This window comes from Trifolium pratense, linkage group LG7 (genome assembly GCF_020283565.1).
Source record: "Trifolium pratense cultivar HEN17-A07 linkage group LG7, ARS_RC_1.1, whole genome shotgun sequence".
Taxonomy (NCBI): domain Eukaryota; kingdom Viridiplantae; phylum Streptophyta; class Magnoliopsida; order Fabales; family Fabaceae; genus Trifolium; species Trifolium pratense.
In genome coordinates, this window is record NC_060065.1 from 53712947 (window position 1) to 53728826 (window position 15880).

Sequence of the window (15880 nt, forward strand, 5' to 3'; positions counted from 1 at the left end):
ATTCCGTATTTACCCTTATTAGTTTTATTTATTTATTTTTTAAAAAATTATGTAATAACTACTCACTAACACTTACAAAAAAAAAAAAAAACTACCCACTAACCATGTACTTTTATGTCATTTTGTACTTACAACAGCTAAAATTGTCAAACACTTTAATTTTATTCTACTAGCTTTTCAGCTATAAGCTAACTTATTAGCTATCAGCTAGCTTATGGCTTATTTTTACCAAACAGAGAGTAATAAGTGGATATGTAAATGCCTATATATAAACACAAGGGTGTGCAAAATTTACTAGCAAACATTGATGATCTCTTTGAATCCTTACACACTCTCACTAACTTTCTTCTCTCTTATTATTACCCTTTTTTCCTATTACACACAAATAAAGAGTCAGTTGCATAGTGTGGAATCAAGCTAGTTTTGGAAATTACTACAATTTCTCATGGATGAGAAGAGAAAAACAAGTTCAAGTTCAAAGTCATTGTTCTCAAGGAGTTCCTCAACAAGAAGCTCTACTTCAAACTCTTCACTTCTAAGGAGTTCTTCTTCTTCCTCCAAATGCAATCTTCAAAGAAGCTTTTCACAAAAGAATCCTTCTTCTTCTTCGATAGGTCGGAAATGCACCAATTTAGCTAAGGAACAAAAAGCAAGATTTTATATAATGAGAAGGTGTGTTGCCATGTTAGTTTGTTGGCATAAACATGGAGATTAGCATAGATAGAGAAGAACATGTACGTTCATTGCAATATTGCATAGATCCATTGTTTAGATTTCATAGGTTATGTTACAACATGATCTAAGAGGATCATTTTGTTTACATAACTTGAATATTATAGATTTGATTGTAATTAGGAGTTAACTAAGGTGAGTTATTAGATTTATACATTTTGTGTGGAAATATATATACATCAAAGTAGACTTTAGATTAATTATATATCTTGCTTGTACATATTATTAGATTATTTATCTTGCTTGGGAAATTTAGTTATAATTCTGTTTTGCTCTCTGTTTGTGTGTGTTGTAAAAGGAAAAGGATCTACTTTTTGATAGATCTTTATGTTCTTCAACTGCTTCAACTTACCATTTTTAGTAGTATTTAGATCTACATTGGAAAATGCTACAAGCTTACAACCTTGATTATATTCTCTGGGTCGCCACAAGGCCTAAAACGAATTCTAAAGTGAAGACAAAAATAATTGCTTAAGTTTTTAGTAGTATTAGATTTTTTATTTTTTATAATTTCTTTTTTTAAGAGACTTTTATGTTTTTATCCGAGGACTTTTTTCCTTAATAATTTTTTTTCCTTTTTCCAGAACCTAATTTTCTTAATTGGGTTGCCTTATCCTTGGTTCAACCATATATATAATATATACCATACAACTTGATATGGATTGACTGCGGTCAAAATTTGATGCACTCACACAATCATTATTTAAGTTGTAGTTAGATCAAAATTGATAATATTTTAAGACACTTTTTTATTTTATTTAAAAAAATAAAAATACTAAGCTTGAAATTTAAACCATTCTATTTTTATCTAACAATCACAAATGTGTTAACTGCATGAATGTGTCAAATTACCGAGTCATTTGCAATCCTAGTTCATATTATACAACTTACCTTGCTTCTTTCTTTTTCTTTTTTTTTCAATCAAGCCAATGATTATGTGGGAAAGGGAACTTTGCGGTTTGAAGTGAGATCTCGTCAAAGCAGAGGAGCTTAGGTGTCATCCAAGTTGATGGCATAGTAACATTTGGTTAATGTTTCATCCATTGGTCTTGGAGTATTTATTTTTTTCACACCTAATTTTCATTCATGACATGACATTCACACATTCTCTTTTCCTTAAATTTTTGTAGTCAGAAAGTCTAATGGCTAGAAATTTTAATATTCGAGATTTGAATCCCGATCTTTGCATATAAAATGTGATATCTCTACCAACTGACCTAAGTTCATGAGAATTTTTTCTTTCCTTTTTATTGTGTCCATTATATCTATTATTTGAATTTAATAGCGGTGTATAAAAGTATGATATGATTTGTGTAAAAAAAAAAAAGTATGATATGATTGGTACGTAAATGTTGTGGTGCAGTTGGTTAGCCGTGTTGTGTGTTTACTGTTTAGTGTGGGAAACTTTCTTCGATTTTCATCCATGCCTGTTTTTATTTTCACTGATTTTTCCACTTATTTAATGTTCTTTTTGGAATAACACAAAAAGTTGTTTCAAGAATGTTTAATTGTGTAGTAGAGAATATTAGGGAAATGATATTTATAGCGAAGAGTGGACTCACGAAATTACACGAATAATGTGCAGAACATTTTTTTTGGCTTTTTTCACTATACACAACACATCATGTTAACTAGTTACTTTTTCTCTCTCCAAATGACACTTGTCTCCATCTGCAGTGTGTATTCTGTGAAAACAAAGTGATTGCTCTATCCTCTTCAAACAAACACCATTGCATTTATGTTCAGCAAACACCATTTTTGTCTCCTCTTTTTTCATGTCTTCTCTTCTTCACTTTTGTTTCTTGGTTCCCTTCCATATACTTCTAATTTCTTTGTTAGTTGATTTTGTTCCCTTCCATTATCTCTATAAGTTTGCTGTTTGCTTTTTTTTGGAGTTTTGCTTCATGTGTAGTTGGTTGGATAGCAAGTTTTGGGTGGGTGAAGTAGTTCCAGAGATTTAATGGAAAAACAATTAAAAAAGTGGAGATCAATGATTGTTCAAAAATAATAAGTGAAATGAAAACAAGAAAGAGTTAAAAAGCAATGTAACAAGCTATTCGTGAAAAATTCGTGGGATATTCCTTCGCTGTATATAGCACAGCTCGAGAATATTATTATTTCCTTATGCCTGAAAAAATAAATAGAATATTATTTATTTCAAACAAAAATTATTGATCTATACCAAAATACAAATTTTTTCTTAATAATATTTTATTTAAAGTTTATAACATACAACAACTCCAATATCAAAGCTCAAATTTAGATTAATTTAAATAGTATAAAAATTCTTTTTTTCAAAAAAAAAAGTATAAAAATTATGAAACCGAAATAAATAAATTAATGGGTTAAATACATTTTTAGTCATCATAAATATTTATAATATTATTTTTCAAAAAAAAAATTATCTATAATAATATTATAAACATGAATAAAAAATTTCAAAAGTACATATGAGTTAACTTGAAAACATGGACAAAAAATCAAAATTTGAAATATTTATAGTGATTATAAAAACTTATTTAACACTTGTAAAAAAAAAACTTATTTAACACTAAATTAAATTAAAATGAATAAAACAAATATTATAGGGTTAATAGGTATTTACCCCCCTGCAATATGACCGATTTTTGCTTTACCCCCCTGCAAAATAATTTTTTTTTATTACCCCCTCGCAATATCAAGATTTCATTGATTACCCCCCTGGATTGACAACTGGGATGCTGACTGTTCATTTAAGATGACATGGCAAGTATATGTGCCTTTCTTTAATTTTTTTTATTTAGTGACATGTTGCCTCATCATATTTTAAAATTAAAAAAAAAATCAGAAAATGGTGTTTCTTCATGTGCATTCATCGTTCTCTTCCTCCAAATTCCAATAACTCATTTGTTTCTGCTTAAAAAAAAAAAAATACCAATTGTTTCTTCATAAAATCAAAATCAACATTCATCCTCAAATTCCAACAACCCATTTTCTTCTCACAATATCTCATTCCAATAACCCACTATGATTTTTTTTTAGTTGTTACAGAAGAAAAGTCACTCTCACTAATTTATCATTACTTGCATTTGGTTAATGTTCTCTCTCTCTCTCTCTCTCTCTCTCTCTCTCTCTCTCTCTCTCTCTCTCTCTCTCTCTCTCTCTCTCTCTAATTTAGGAGTTATTGATGGTTAATCTATTTGTGTCTGCTTCAAAGGAGCTTCTTTTGGGTTTGTTCATTTTTGGGTTGCTATCTGCTCGCCTTCGCGTGGTCGTGGTGGTGGTGAGTTCATGGCGGTGGTGATTTTTGTGATTCTGGGTTTTTTTTTCTTTCTCATGGGTTCGTGGTGTGTGTCTTTGAGTTTGTGGTGGTGGGGATCTCTCTTGAATTTAATCCTCCTAAATGATTGATTTTGGATTTGTTGATTTTATTGATGAATTTGTTGGTGGTAGTGATGAAATTGGGATTTGGATGACGAATAGTTGTTGGATTTTTTTTTTTTTTTAAATTAGTTTATTATGTGGCAACATTTCACTAAATAAATAAATTAAAAATAAAAGAAAAGTCACATATACTTGTCATGTCATCTTAAATGAATAGTCAGCATCCCCGTTGTCAACTCAGAGAGGTAATTGATAGAATCTTGATATTGCGAGGGGGTAATCAAAAAAATATATTTTGCAGGGGGGTAAAGCAAAAATCGGCCATATTGCAGGGGGGTAAAGACCTATTAACCCAATATTATAAAATAAAGATCATTTTTATTTTATTTTGTTCATATTATAGAAGTTTTCTCTAATAGTATATTTTATGTTCTATGAGTAATAAATATTAATTTCATTACAAATATAATCGATGCATTTTTTGTTTTTTGAAAACTTGGTATCCGGCCTTAGGACCGACTAATCCAAGGGGACCAATCCCACCGCCCACTTGCGGGGGCCCCATTTTAAAGCCAGAGTTTTTTTGCTCTGTATGGACTTGGCCCACCGAAATTGGCACCAGTGAGAATCGAACCTGAGACCTTGAGAGGAGCATACTCCAAGGGCCCAAGCCACCGCCCACTCGACCATTTTTAGTTTTCTTACCAAAATTTTTATTTTTTATTTTTTTATAAATATAAATTTTACATTTGATTTTTCTTATAAATATTTTTTTATTACGCCATGTAAATGTTCGCTTTAGGCCCTACATTATGTTGGGCCGGCCCTGTTCGTCACATGGATCGGTTAAAAGTTCACAAGCGCCTTTTTTTCACAAAAGGACATCGTGAACAAAGTCGTCTCTGTATTTGAAGTCTGGAAGCTCTCTACAATGTACGGCGTGCTCCCCACAATTATCCATACGCTCCCAACGACAAACTGAGCAAACCTCATCAGTGGAAAATAAAGGAATCATGAGTTGATATTTAAGAATAGTACGATACTCCACTGGTGACATATGTTGGCATAATTCATCAATAGAGATAGTAAGAAGAAAATCTTAAGCATGTGCTGCTTGCAAACACCCAAAAACTATTTTATGTCTTGTGATCATTCCAAACTTAACTTACATGTCCTAAACAATTCTACCAAAAATGGATATATGCATTAATTATGATATATATTTGTTTTTCTATTAATTTCATCAAACCCATTTAACTTTTAACTTTACTGCTTCAAATAACAATTAGAAATCCTCAAAAACTAAATTAATGTAATTATTAGGGCCGGTCTCGATGATTTGGATGCCCGACTTAAATGTTAAAAATGGACCCTTGATAAAAAAAATAGAATTTAATTGATATGCACCGACGGTGTAAAATAATTTTACATTGTCAACCAATACCAACCATGTTTTCCGCCACATCATCCCACTTCACCCCACTTTCTTAACATGACATGGCAAAATGATGGTTATTTATTGGACGATCGTGTAAAACTTTTTTACACCGTCAATGCATATCAATTAAAAGAAAAGAGATAATTAACAATTCTCAAATAAAATCACAAATTAACAAACTAATAAAAAAATTAACAATTAAAATAGAAGAAAAATTTAACAATAAGTAAAATAACCTTAAATTTAGAACAAGATTTTATGTTGTTGATTTGTTTTTGTTTTTTTTTCTTTTTAGGTTAGTGTTGATTTGTTGTTTGCGGTGGTCGGTGGAGTGAATGTGTTCTTGAAATCCTACTTTTTTATGTTGTTACTGTGTCTGTGTGTGTGTGCTTTTTCCAATAGCCTTATGCCGCATGTTGTTGCTTAATGTGTGTTGATTTAGTTGGGTCACTTTATTTTCCTTGAACATAGCCATAAATTGTTACTTAATAGTGCAGTATAAAAAAATAATAGTGCAGTATTTTCCTTGAACATAGCCACTATTGTTACTTAATAGTGCAGTATATAACATGAAATTTGAGGGATTTATTATACAAAGAAATTCCAAACACATTGGCTTCCATATAGTTCCATAAAGAAAAATTAAAGAAAGTTCCAAACATTGTCAAATATACACACACATACAATATTGTATATAGAAAATCAAACAATATGATCAATCATAGAAAAACATAAAGATAATGATAATATAATCATTAATCCCAAATCATGACAACTGCAATAACAGCAACACCAAAAACAACAGCAAGAAACTTAAACCAAGGAGTGTCAAAATTGCTCTTCCTTTGAGGTTTGAAGCCTTTAGACATTAAATGATTGATAGCAACATAGACAAAAACACCACAAGCAATTCCCATTGATATTGCATACATCCAATCTGCTGTTTTTCCTTCTGTTGTTGCATCAATTGCAATTCCAATTCCAACACCAATTGGACTTGAGATACCAAATGCAAATGAATATGCTGCTGTTGTTACTAATGGTCTTTTTGGTAACAATCTAAGTAATGCAATTCCCATTGCTATTGCAGCAAATATTTTGTGTAATGATATTGTCCATAAATTCCTCCATGCTTCCGCTTTAGTACCTGATCATTAATTTGTATATTAGCAGTATTAGTTTAAACAAATTTCGTTATTATTATAAACAAGACATCGAGCTCAAGTGATTAATGAGTTTCTACTAATGAATCGTTCTGAATTACCAGTCTATACAGGTAAATATATAATATGATTACTTGTTTTGAAATATCCAAATGATTAAGTTGTTAATCGATATATGTATTGAGAAAAACTCAAGTGTCACATCAAATAAAAATGGACGCTAAAATGACTTTATAGAGTGACACTCTTGAATTACATTATAAACTGATTTTGTAAGAATGAATTAGATTTAAAATGACACTTTTTACTTTAAAAGTCGGTTTTATAAAAATGAATTCAATAGCCTCAAAGATATCTCACACTAGCTTATTTGAAAGTTCTACAACTATGCATACTATTCCATATGAGCCATAATGTAAGATCAATTACCATAAGTATGCGTTTACTTCTAGCATTTGTACCATATCCATACAAAAGAAAAGAAGAGTCCATTCAAATGCAAAGGTAGACTATATGACCAACTCTCCACTCAACAAATACTACATACCAAACTTGGAGATGCAAAGTCACATCTCATTTATATGTGTAAAGACTAAAACTTGAGATACAAAGTCACATCTCATATCGTACCAAATACTTCATAGACACCCATTTTTTCATACATATACGACACCTGATTAATCATGTGTTAAAATATAATTGATTCAGTCGAGTAGATAGTTAATTCAATTCACGTTAAAAATTGTGGTTAAATCATATAGTTGAATCAACTAAAATTTTAGTCGTGAATTAAATTAAACATCTACTCATCTGAATTAAGCAATTCATTAACTAGCTACTGTGTCGCGTAGGTGTAAAAATGTTGGTGTGGGTACACAAAAATACACACAAAAAATAGGAAACAAAGCCAAATTAAAGGGGAGAGATAAGGAATCAAATATAAACCTGAAACTCCAACAGCTATGCCTTCAAAAACCGAATGAAAACAAAGTGCAAGAATAAGCAAAATAGTATCTCCAAGATTAGTAGTCTTCATGAATGCAACGTTACTCTCATCCATAGCCAACTCATTAGTTCCATCTCCTTCATGAGGTGTTCTTCCACCTTCAAGTTCCTCAACTTTAGCTTCCCTTTGACTATTACTTGTCACATAAACCACCACACAATCACCAAACATCGTTAAAAGATATCCGGAACATGCCAACATGAAAGCAAAAGGATAAGTTTTTGTTGTAAGATCTCCAAAAGTTTCATTTGAATCACTTAAAAAATGCATCATAGATGTTCCAAGAAAAACACCAGCAGCAAATTGTGTCCCTAAGAGAAGAAAAACTTCATTCCATCGGAAATAATAAGGAGACACACCACCTATGAAAGTGGATACAAATAAGATGATTAAACACCATATTTTAACAAGGATTAAACTCTTTGAACGTAAGTTTATGTTGTCGGAATCGGAATCGGAAGAGTCATGGTCGGTGTCAGAATCATCATGTCCTCCTCCATGGGAATTGATTGGATAGATGAAGGAGGCTAAGAGACATAAAAGAAGGAACGTTGACTTTAGGGTTTTGGTTTTGGAGGAAGCCATGTATGAAATATTGTACTAAGCTAGTAATATTTTGTAATGTACTATTCTTCTGTCTTCTGTCTGTTATTGATGGTATATATGTGTACTTATTTACAAATTATTTTTTTGTAGTATTCATTTGCATGTGTATATAGTACCAATAGTTATTTGATGATGATTAATTAACTAATATGGAAATAAATAGTACTACTACATGAATGAATTAGTACAACAGTAATATTCCACTACATTGTAGTACGTTGTATTATTTTGTACTACAACTTTGACTTTTTTTAAGAATTTGTTTATTGCCGCGTTTGTACTACACTTGCACCACAACTATGATTAGGTTGGCCTCTTCTTAAACACAAGCATGCGAAAAATGGATCTGCGGCCGTCACAAACTGCGCGATCGTTTGATCTTGATCAGACGTGTTAGATTCCAAACAAATTTTATATTTTTTTTTAAAATAAAATTATCAAGTTTAAAATAGAAATTGTTCAATTTTAATCATGCAATAATTGCATCAAATCTCGGTCCAACTTAAAAGAAATTGTATTACTTGTTTTAGGGTTCGAAGAAGTAAAAGCATAATAAAAAAAAAATTAGAAAAAGAAAAAAGACCAAAAGAAAAGAACTACAAAAGTCTAGTAGGGAAAGAAACTCATATATATGGAACGTGGCATAAGAGGAATAGAAGTCATGTGAGGAGCTTCATGGAATATACAATGTAATTTCACACCACACATTTAACATTTATGTTTAAATGACATTTGACTAACTCTATAGCATAACATTTAGAATATGAATAGCAAGTTACACACTTTTGTAATCAACATTCCAAATTTTCAACACAAGTGGAGACCGTAATAAGTTTTAAAATATCATTCATTGATTTACTTGTTTAATTATACATACATATAATACGTACCCAAAGAGATGAGATGATGTAATTTTGATGATATTGTATATTAGCACACCGTTTTGATTATTGTAATTGGGAGAGATAGAGAGAGGATGTCAATATCCGTCGCTTCACGGTTACCTTCAGCTAGGTATGCTAGCAAGAGTCACCAAGATAACAATATTAATTATTTTTCAATTAAAAAAAATATTGAAATATATATATGGTCAAGTGTGGATTATAATCTGGATCCAGTACATGGGAGTTCTAAATTAATATTTCGGAGTTAACTTATGGAAAAGGACATAATATTAGTCAATATATTAATCAAATTTCATATTCTAGTCATTAAACTTTATTAAAAAATATATATTATAGGCACTAAGCAAATACTTGTAAATAGTAGCCCATATATAAGGCCCACCAACAAAATTTCTCTTAGAATTAATGGAGTAATGTTAGATCCACCCCCTAAGATATATATTTCCACCCTCTATAGTCTATACCAAACCATCATATACTTCTTTTACTCACAGTTACATCATGCTGGACAAAAGAAATTACAACATTTTGCATCTTTGCAGATTTTGAAGTTGAAAGTATTTGATCACAAAAATCTTGTTGCCAAATAATTTAATTTGGTAGAAATATTCCCTTGTGATTGTGGTAGAAATATTTCCACTCACTATCAAAACTTTTCTATTTTTTACTCTTCTCTTCACTTTGCTTCTTCTTTTAATTATTTTTTGTCTCTTCGGTTTCGAGTGGTCATCATGCCATATTTGAGTGCTCATCGTGTCATATTAGAATGGTCTCCGTACCATAGAAGGTGTAATTTTAGAACGGTTTTGCTATTATATAGTATTAAACCGAAACAGTAATTCGAACTGTTTTATTTATTGAGAATGTTGTGATTATCGTCTGTTTTACATAAATTTTTGACACCGTCGTGAAACGTCTTATAAAGAGAGTGACCTAATATGCAATTTATCCCTATGTAATCCTCAATTTTCGAAATTCCAAAAAACAATATTTTATTCTAATGGGTTGCTGTTGAAGGGTCCCTTATCCCATATTCATGTTCATCAATTTTGTGACTTACAATTGTGTTGTTTGAAATTAAGATATTGTTTTCATTTAATCTGGTTGGGCCATACTTCACTATTGAATATGCACACACCTGACAACCATGTTCTTGAGATATACTAATGAATACGTGTTTAAATTATTTCAGTGGATATAGACAAAAAATATCAGACCACATAAATCTTTGTGTATTTCTTGTTTAATTTCCTTGCGGTGTAGTCATGTGTGTTATGCATCTCAAATAATTTTGGACATGTAAATTAATCTTTGGGGTGTGCTGTTTTCCTCAACACAATACTATTAAAAATTTGCTTTGTGATTGTGAGTCAAACATGGCAAAAAGTTGTTTCCCTAAAAACATTGGCCAAGTATAATGGTAGGAAAGATTCAACTTTAGTTAACTACTAGTATTACATTAGGTTCAAGTTTAATGACTTCTCTTTAAGATGAATTGTTCGGAAGAACTTGAATTCGATTTCTAGTAGGAACAATTGTTGGTTGGACTTTATTTATCTCGTGGTCAAATCCTAATATATCGGTGTCCCCTTCTCCTGAAAACGAAAGTTAATATAAAAAATAAAAAAGATTCAACTTTAGTTAGCCGAATGCCTCAAATGTGAATGCCAAAATTCAATACAACCCGACATAATCGTGAACAATTAATGTTTATTTAAATTAACTGTGAAATTGTCATAATTACAATGAATCGTTACAATTTTGACAATACACTTGATAATATAGCATAGTACCCTTTTTTTTCGCCTTCAGTATTTAGTCCACCTGAATCGCCTAATCTGATTCGAAAATCAGCTCTAATATCAAGTGGTTTCAACCATAGTACTTTTGAATATATTGAAGTATGAACAGTGGATACAGTTATGGCAACAGATGAAAAATCAGAGAGGCCCTCCCTAGAAACCTTGATGCCAACTAGTCAAGTAGTTTTAATATCACCCCAACCTCAAGGCTGCTTAACCAAACATATCAAAACCAAAAGAGTACTAAAAGTTAAAAGCCAAACAGGGAACATGGAAAACAACCTTTATCTTTTAGCAACTACTAGGTCCATGATTAAGCAAGTAGGTGTTAAAAAAAACATAGACAGAGAGGATGGACTAAATCATGAAACGCATGGTTTGTGGAGTGTCAAATGTGTCATCATCGTTTTGCCACCAACCCGACCACATTCCCAACAAGCACCATCTAGAATACAATAGCTAGCTTCCAACAAATAATTGAAAGCACACCTCCGTCCATTCGAATATCAATAGTCGTTCGATAAAGATCGTCTATATTTAAGTTCGGTATTTTAAATTATAACGAGAGTAAAAGTTAAAATTTATGTTTTTTTAACTGTTTGAGATCAAACAATCTCTAATATGCTTTGATCTCTAACTGTAGTAAGAATCCAAATTCTTGTTCTTATTGATACAGATACAATTTGCAATGCACGGCGTTCACATGTTTGAAACATCAATGACTATTGAATCGGCATTCATACGTTTGAAACATCAATGGCTATTGAATCAATGTCGAACTATTCAAATTCAAATTCTGTTTTTTATCATAAAACAAAAGTTAAAATCTAAAACTAATGTTGTCCAAGATCACTAGGTCACATGTCCCAATTACATGAATACAAAATCTAGTCATCCAAATTCATCTCACACCTAAGACTCCTCTTGAAAGAATGTCACAAATTGTGTAATAGCATTAACAATCTTAAAGAATGTGTGTGCATAATATAAACATTAAACGAATCAACTAAATAATTGATTAAACTAATTAATAACTATAGAAATTCAATAACCATGGCTTCTTCACCAAGAACAACTACAATCTTTATCTTGCACCTTTCAATGACCATCATCTACTAAACTAATAGCAACTCTTTGCTATTTACAGTAAGAATTTTAAATTTAAATTAAATTAATAACATTCTTTCCAAAAATTATTCATCCCACATGAAACTTGTTCCATAATTCATCACCACGTTTCAGGTATTGTATGTTTTTATTAACCTGCGGTCAAATAGTGACGGTAGGGAATCCATTTCCGTCTGCCACCTCTCGCGATTTTATTCATTGTAAAAGACGGTGACTCGGAAGAAATCCAAATCATTCTTCTGCAACCCAAGTAGTTCTGCTTCTTCTACTACGTGAGCTTCTACTAAACAATGAACGAGAAGAGCTACGATTTAAATTAACGTTACCGAAAAAGGAAAAGAAATTTCGAAAAATTCTTCGAATTCCACGTCTTTCTCTAACTCTATCATTTCCAACTGCAAAAGAGAATCTTCTAGAATCTTCATTTGAGTCATTAGTATTACCGCCATCCATCTCCGTGTAAACAACCGGTAACTGAATCTCGCCGGCTCTCCGACCACCGGCAAATCTCCCAACCGCAAATCCACCTCCCGGTAACCTCCATATCGTCAATCCAACGGATTCATCGTTGATCTGACCGGATATTACACTCTCCGAAGGATTTTGATCGGACGGTAGCTCGTGCCGACATACCGGACACGAATTTCGCATCGAAAGCCATGGGAGAATGCAATCGGAATGATAAAGATGTTTACAAGGCATCTTACGCGCTTCCGAACCAAGATGAAACGCTTCTGTACAAACCGCACAGTGAGTTTCGGCTTCTATTTCTGCTTCGGCGATCTCAACCGTTGGTATTGATTCTATCGCCGCCTTTGACGCCGGAGGATTCTCCGCTCTACCGAAACCGTTGATTTCGATCTGTGAGAATTGCTCTAACAACCGATCGAATCCAGAACCGAGTAATAACTCTGACATATTCGGCGGAAGTGGTCGTAGATCGGTGCCGTTACCGTTACCGTTGCTATCTTCGTAGTATAATTCAAAGCTACTCCCTTCGTTTTCAACTCCACCGGCACCACCACCACCGCCACCGCCGGTGCCATCTTCTCTAGGTCCACGGAGAACGATCACAGGATTAAAAGGTGAGCGGCTTCCACCAGCGTTACGACGTCTCCGGCGGGAATTTTGTCTCCTGGAAGCTTGAATGCCGTCGGCGAAAAGTGAAACCGCCGGAGAATTACCGGCGTGAATCTCTTCAACGAAACCGTTTTGACAGTGTGGACAAACGACGTCGTTATGGTCTAAGAGATGAACGAAACGGGTGCAACTATAGCACCAAAACGACGCCGTGGAGGAGGGTAACGTGTCCGAGTTCATTTAGTTGGCAAACGAGTTGACTCGGAGAGAAATTGAAAGCGTTTTAGACTTTTTTTTTCTTTTTTTTTTTGGGTTTAGTTTGTGTGAGATGAATGAAGAATAAAGAGAGAAAGGTTGAATATAAGGGTCTTAAGAAATTTTAACTACGCGTTTTTCAACTACAAGAACAAAACCAATACCTCAACCTAAGGACTATTGTAGGGTAATATATGTGGATACACTGTCTCTGCTGGAAAATACATGGCAATTTCTGATTTTATATTAGTATATTAGTTAATTTATTAAATGGGTTTGATTGAAATTTCAATAATTGAATAAAGAATATTAGGAAATAAAATCATGGGACCGGATATGGAGGAATGAATTAAGAATCAAAAAAAGATATGAAATGAGTTAGGGATTTACTAAGTAGGATCATGCAGGCAGGCTAATCGGGTGATTAGGATTGATTAAAGTTGATTAATAATTAAAAATGGCCCACGAGTTAATGGAATGGATTAATTAAGAATACATAGAAATGAGACCAAGACGTCAATTTTGATTTTGATTTTGAAGGTTGAAATGGAAATAGTTAGGGTGGAATAGGAATACACAACAAGTGGCATGGTTAGTTCATTAATTTTAATTATTAACCTTAGATTAGATTAGATGAGACAGCCCACAAGGACCTGGACCATAAACCATGCACCTGTCTTGCTGCTCTATCTCTATTGATTCACTCACAATCACAACTGGACTCCACCTCTCTATTCTTCTGTGCCTTTTTCGTGTTTGTCCTTTTTCTTTTTACTAAAAAGAATTAAAAAATTCTCTTATGCTGTACTGTATTTTTTTTTGTTTGATTTACTTTTTATACTTGGTTATAAGAAAAATTTGTGAGAAAATAGTATTATTATTAATTAATCATTTCGTATGATATTTGAATTTCATTTTTGAAAGTTATATATGGTCATATTTTTGCCATTTTATTTAAAGAAATTTTTCTGGATTAGATTTAGGTTTATGTCCACCATTATACGCGGTTCAAAACCCTAATCTATCTATTTTGATGGTTTGCTTATCCATCGAATCACAACGAGCATAATCTCGTTGTAACGTCCGTACAATAAATTAGAGCATTTTATGGCTAATCAAAATCTTGATGGTCTTGATTCCCTCATGCCTTTGATGATGATCCTTTGATTTCCTCCCCACTATCAATGACATTAGCTAAGCACACACCTATATTAAGTATTCAGATATAGATCTTCCAACTTTTTTTTTTTTTTGCAATACATAGATCTTCCAATTTAATATCTTTCACTTCACACATATTACTAACTTGAATATATTGGTTATTAAAGCTAAGGTCCGTACAATAAGCCGAAGCATTTTATGGGTAATCAAAATTTTGGTGGTCTTGATTCCTCATGCCTTTTTTTAAAGAAATTTTTCTGGATTAGATTTAGGTTCATGTCCGCCGTATGCGTAGTCCAAAACCTTAATTTGTCCATTTTTATGGTGTTGCTTATCCATCAAGTCACAACGAGCATAATCCCACTATAACGTCCGTACAATAAACTATAGTATTTTATGGCTAATCAAAATCTTGATGATTTTGATTCCCTCCTACCTTTGACGAGATCCCTCAAGTTCCTATCAATGACATTTTATGTATACTCCTTCCTCGTAAGTATAGATCTTCCAACTTAATATCTTCCACTTTACACATCTTACTAAGTACTAACTTGAGTGTCAAAGTATTTGTAAGTACCTATCAATCCCACCAACAACTTTAACATTGACATGACGTGTTCGACGTCCATAAGAAATGATATTAATATAAGTGTATTGCTAATGTGTGTCATGTTAATGAACCTAAAGAAGAATTATTGCATTGAAAAACACAATAGTTTGACTTTTGAAAAATTGAATGCACAATTTTTGAGAAAAATATTTTTATATTGAATTGCTTATCATGTGTCCCAAGGACGCATGTTAGCATTTGCCTTGATGTAACTATTCAAAGCACAAGATGTGTCAAGACTATAAAAGAATAAAAGTCAACATAACATTGAAAACAAACCAACTCATCGTAAAAAGAATATGAAAACATCTCATCACACACTGCAAAAACAACACAACAATGATCTACCAAACTAAAATGCATATAGACCCAAGCAGATGAATACACGACTACTTTAACTTAAAAATGAAACCATTCATGGCTAATCGGTAGAAACATTACATTATATATGCAGGAACTGATATTCGAACCTTAGACGTCCTACTTATTCATTTTAAATATGAAATTTATAGCTAATAAATTATTTGAGCAACTAGTTCGTGGTAACAAAAATCGGAGATAGGTGACGATGCATATCTAATTTGAATGCGCCCTTGATCCAAGGAACAATGAAGCATATCAATACTTGTAT

At 32.3% G+C, this 15880-nt stretch overlaps 2 protein-coding genes across 2 annotated transcripts; both read right to left on the reverse strand.

Annotated features, from left to right (window-relative positions):
* Positions 1–6096: 6096 nt before the first annotated feature.
* On the reverse strand, positions 6097–9339 carry LOC123899516 (zinc transporter 11-like). Its single transcript, XM_045950664.1, has 2 exons — positions 7642–9339; positions 6097–6680 (listed from the first exon to the last, which is right to left on the reverse strand). Exons 1-2 carry the CDS (start codon positions 8285–8287, stop codon positions 6289–6291), a joined length of 1038 nt encoding a protein of 345 aa, XP_045806620.1. The 5' UTR covers positions 8288–9339; the 3' UTR covers positions 6097–6288.
* A 2669-nt stretch (positions 9340–12008) lies between these two features.
* On the reverse strand, positions 12009–13644 carry LOC123897557 (E3 ubiquitin-protein ligase RDUF2-like). The gene has a single exon (XM_045948248.1). The coding sequence runs from the start codon at positions 13461–13463 to the stop codon at positions 12375–12377; it is 1089 nt and encodes a 362-aa protein (XP_045804204.1). The 5' UTR covers positions 13464–13644; the 3' UTR covers positions 12009–12374.
* Between the last annotated feature and the right edge of the window lie 2236 nt (positions 13645–15880).

Coding starts and splice junctions, on each gene's coding strand:
- LOC123899516 (XM_045950664.1), bottom strand. CDS start 8,287: ATGGCTTCCTCCAAAACCAAAACCCTAAAGTCAACGTTCCTTCTTTTA. Junction 6,681..7,641: donor CATAGCTGTTGGAGTTTCAG/GTTTATATTTGA, acceptor ATTAATGATCAG/GTACTAAAGCGGAAGCATGG.
- LOC123897557 (XM_045948248.1), bottom strand. CDS start 13,463: ATGAACTCGGACACGTTACCCTCCTCCACGGCGTCGTTTTGGTGCTAT.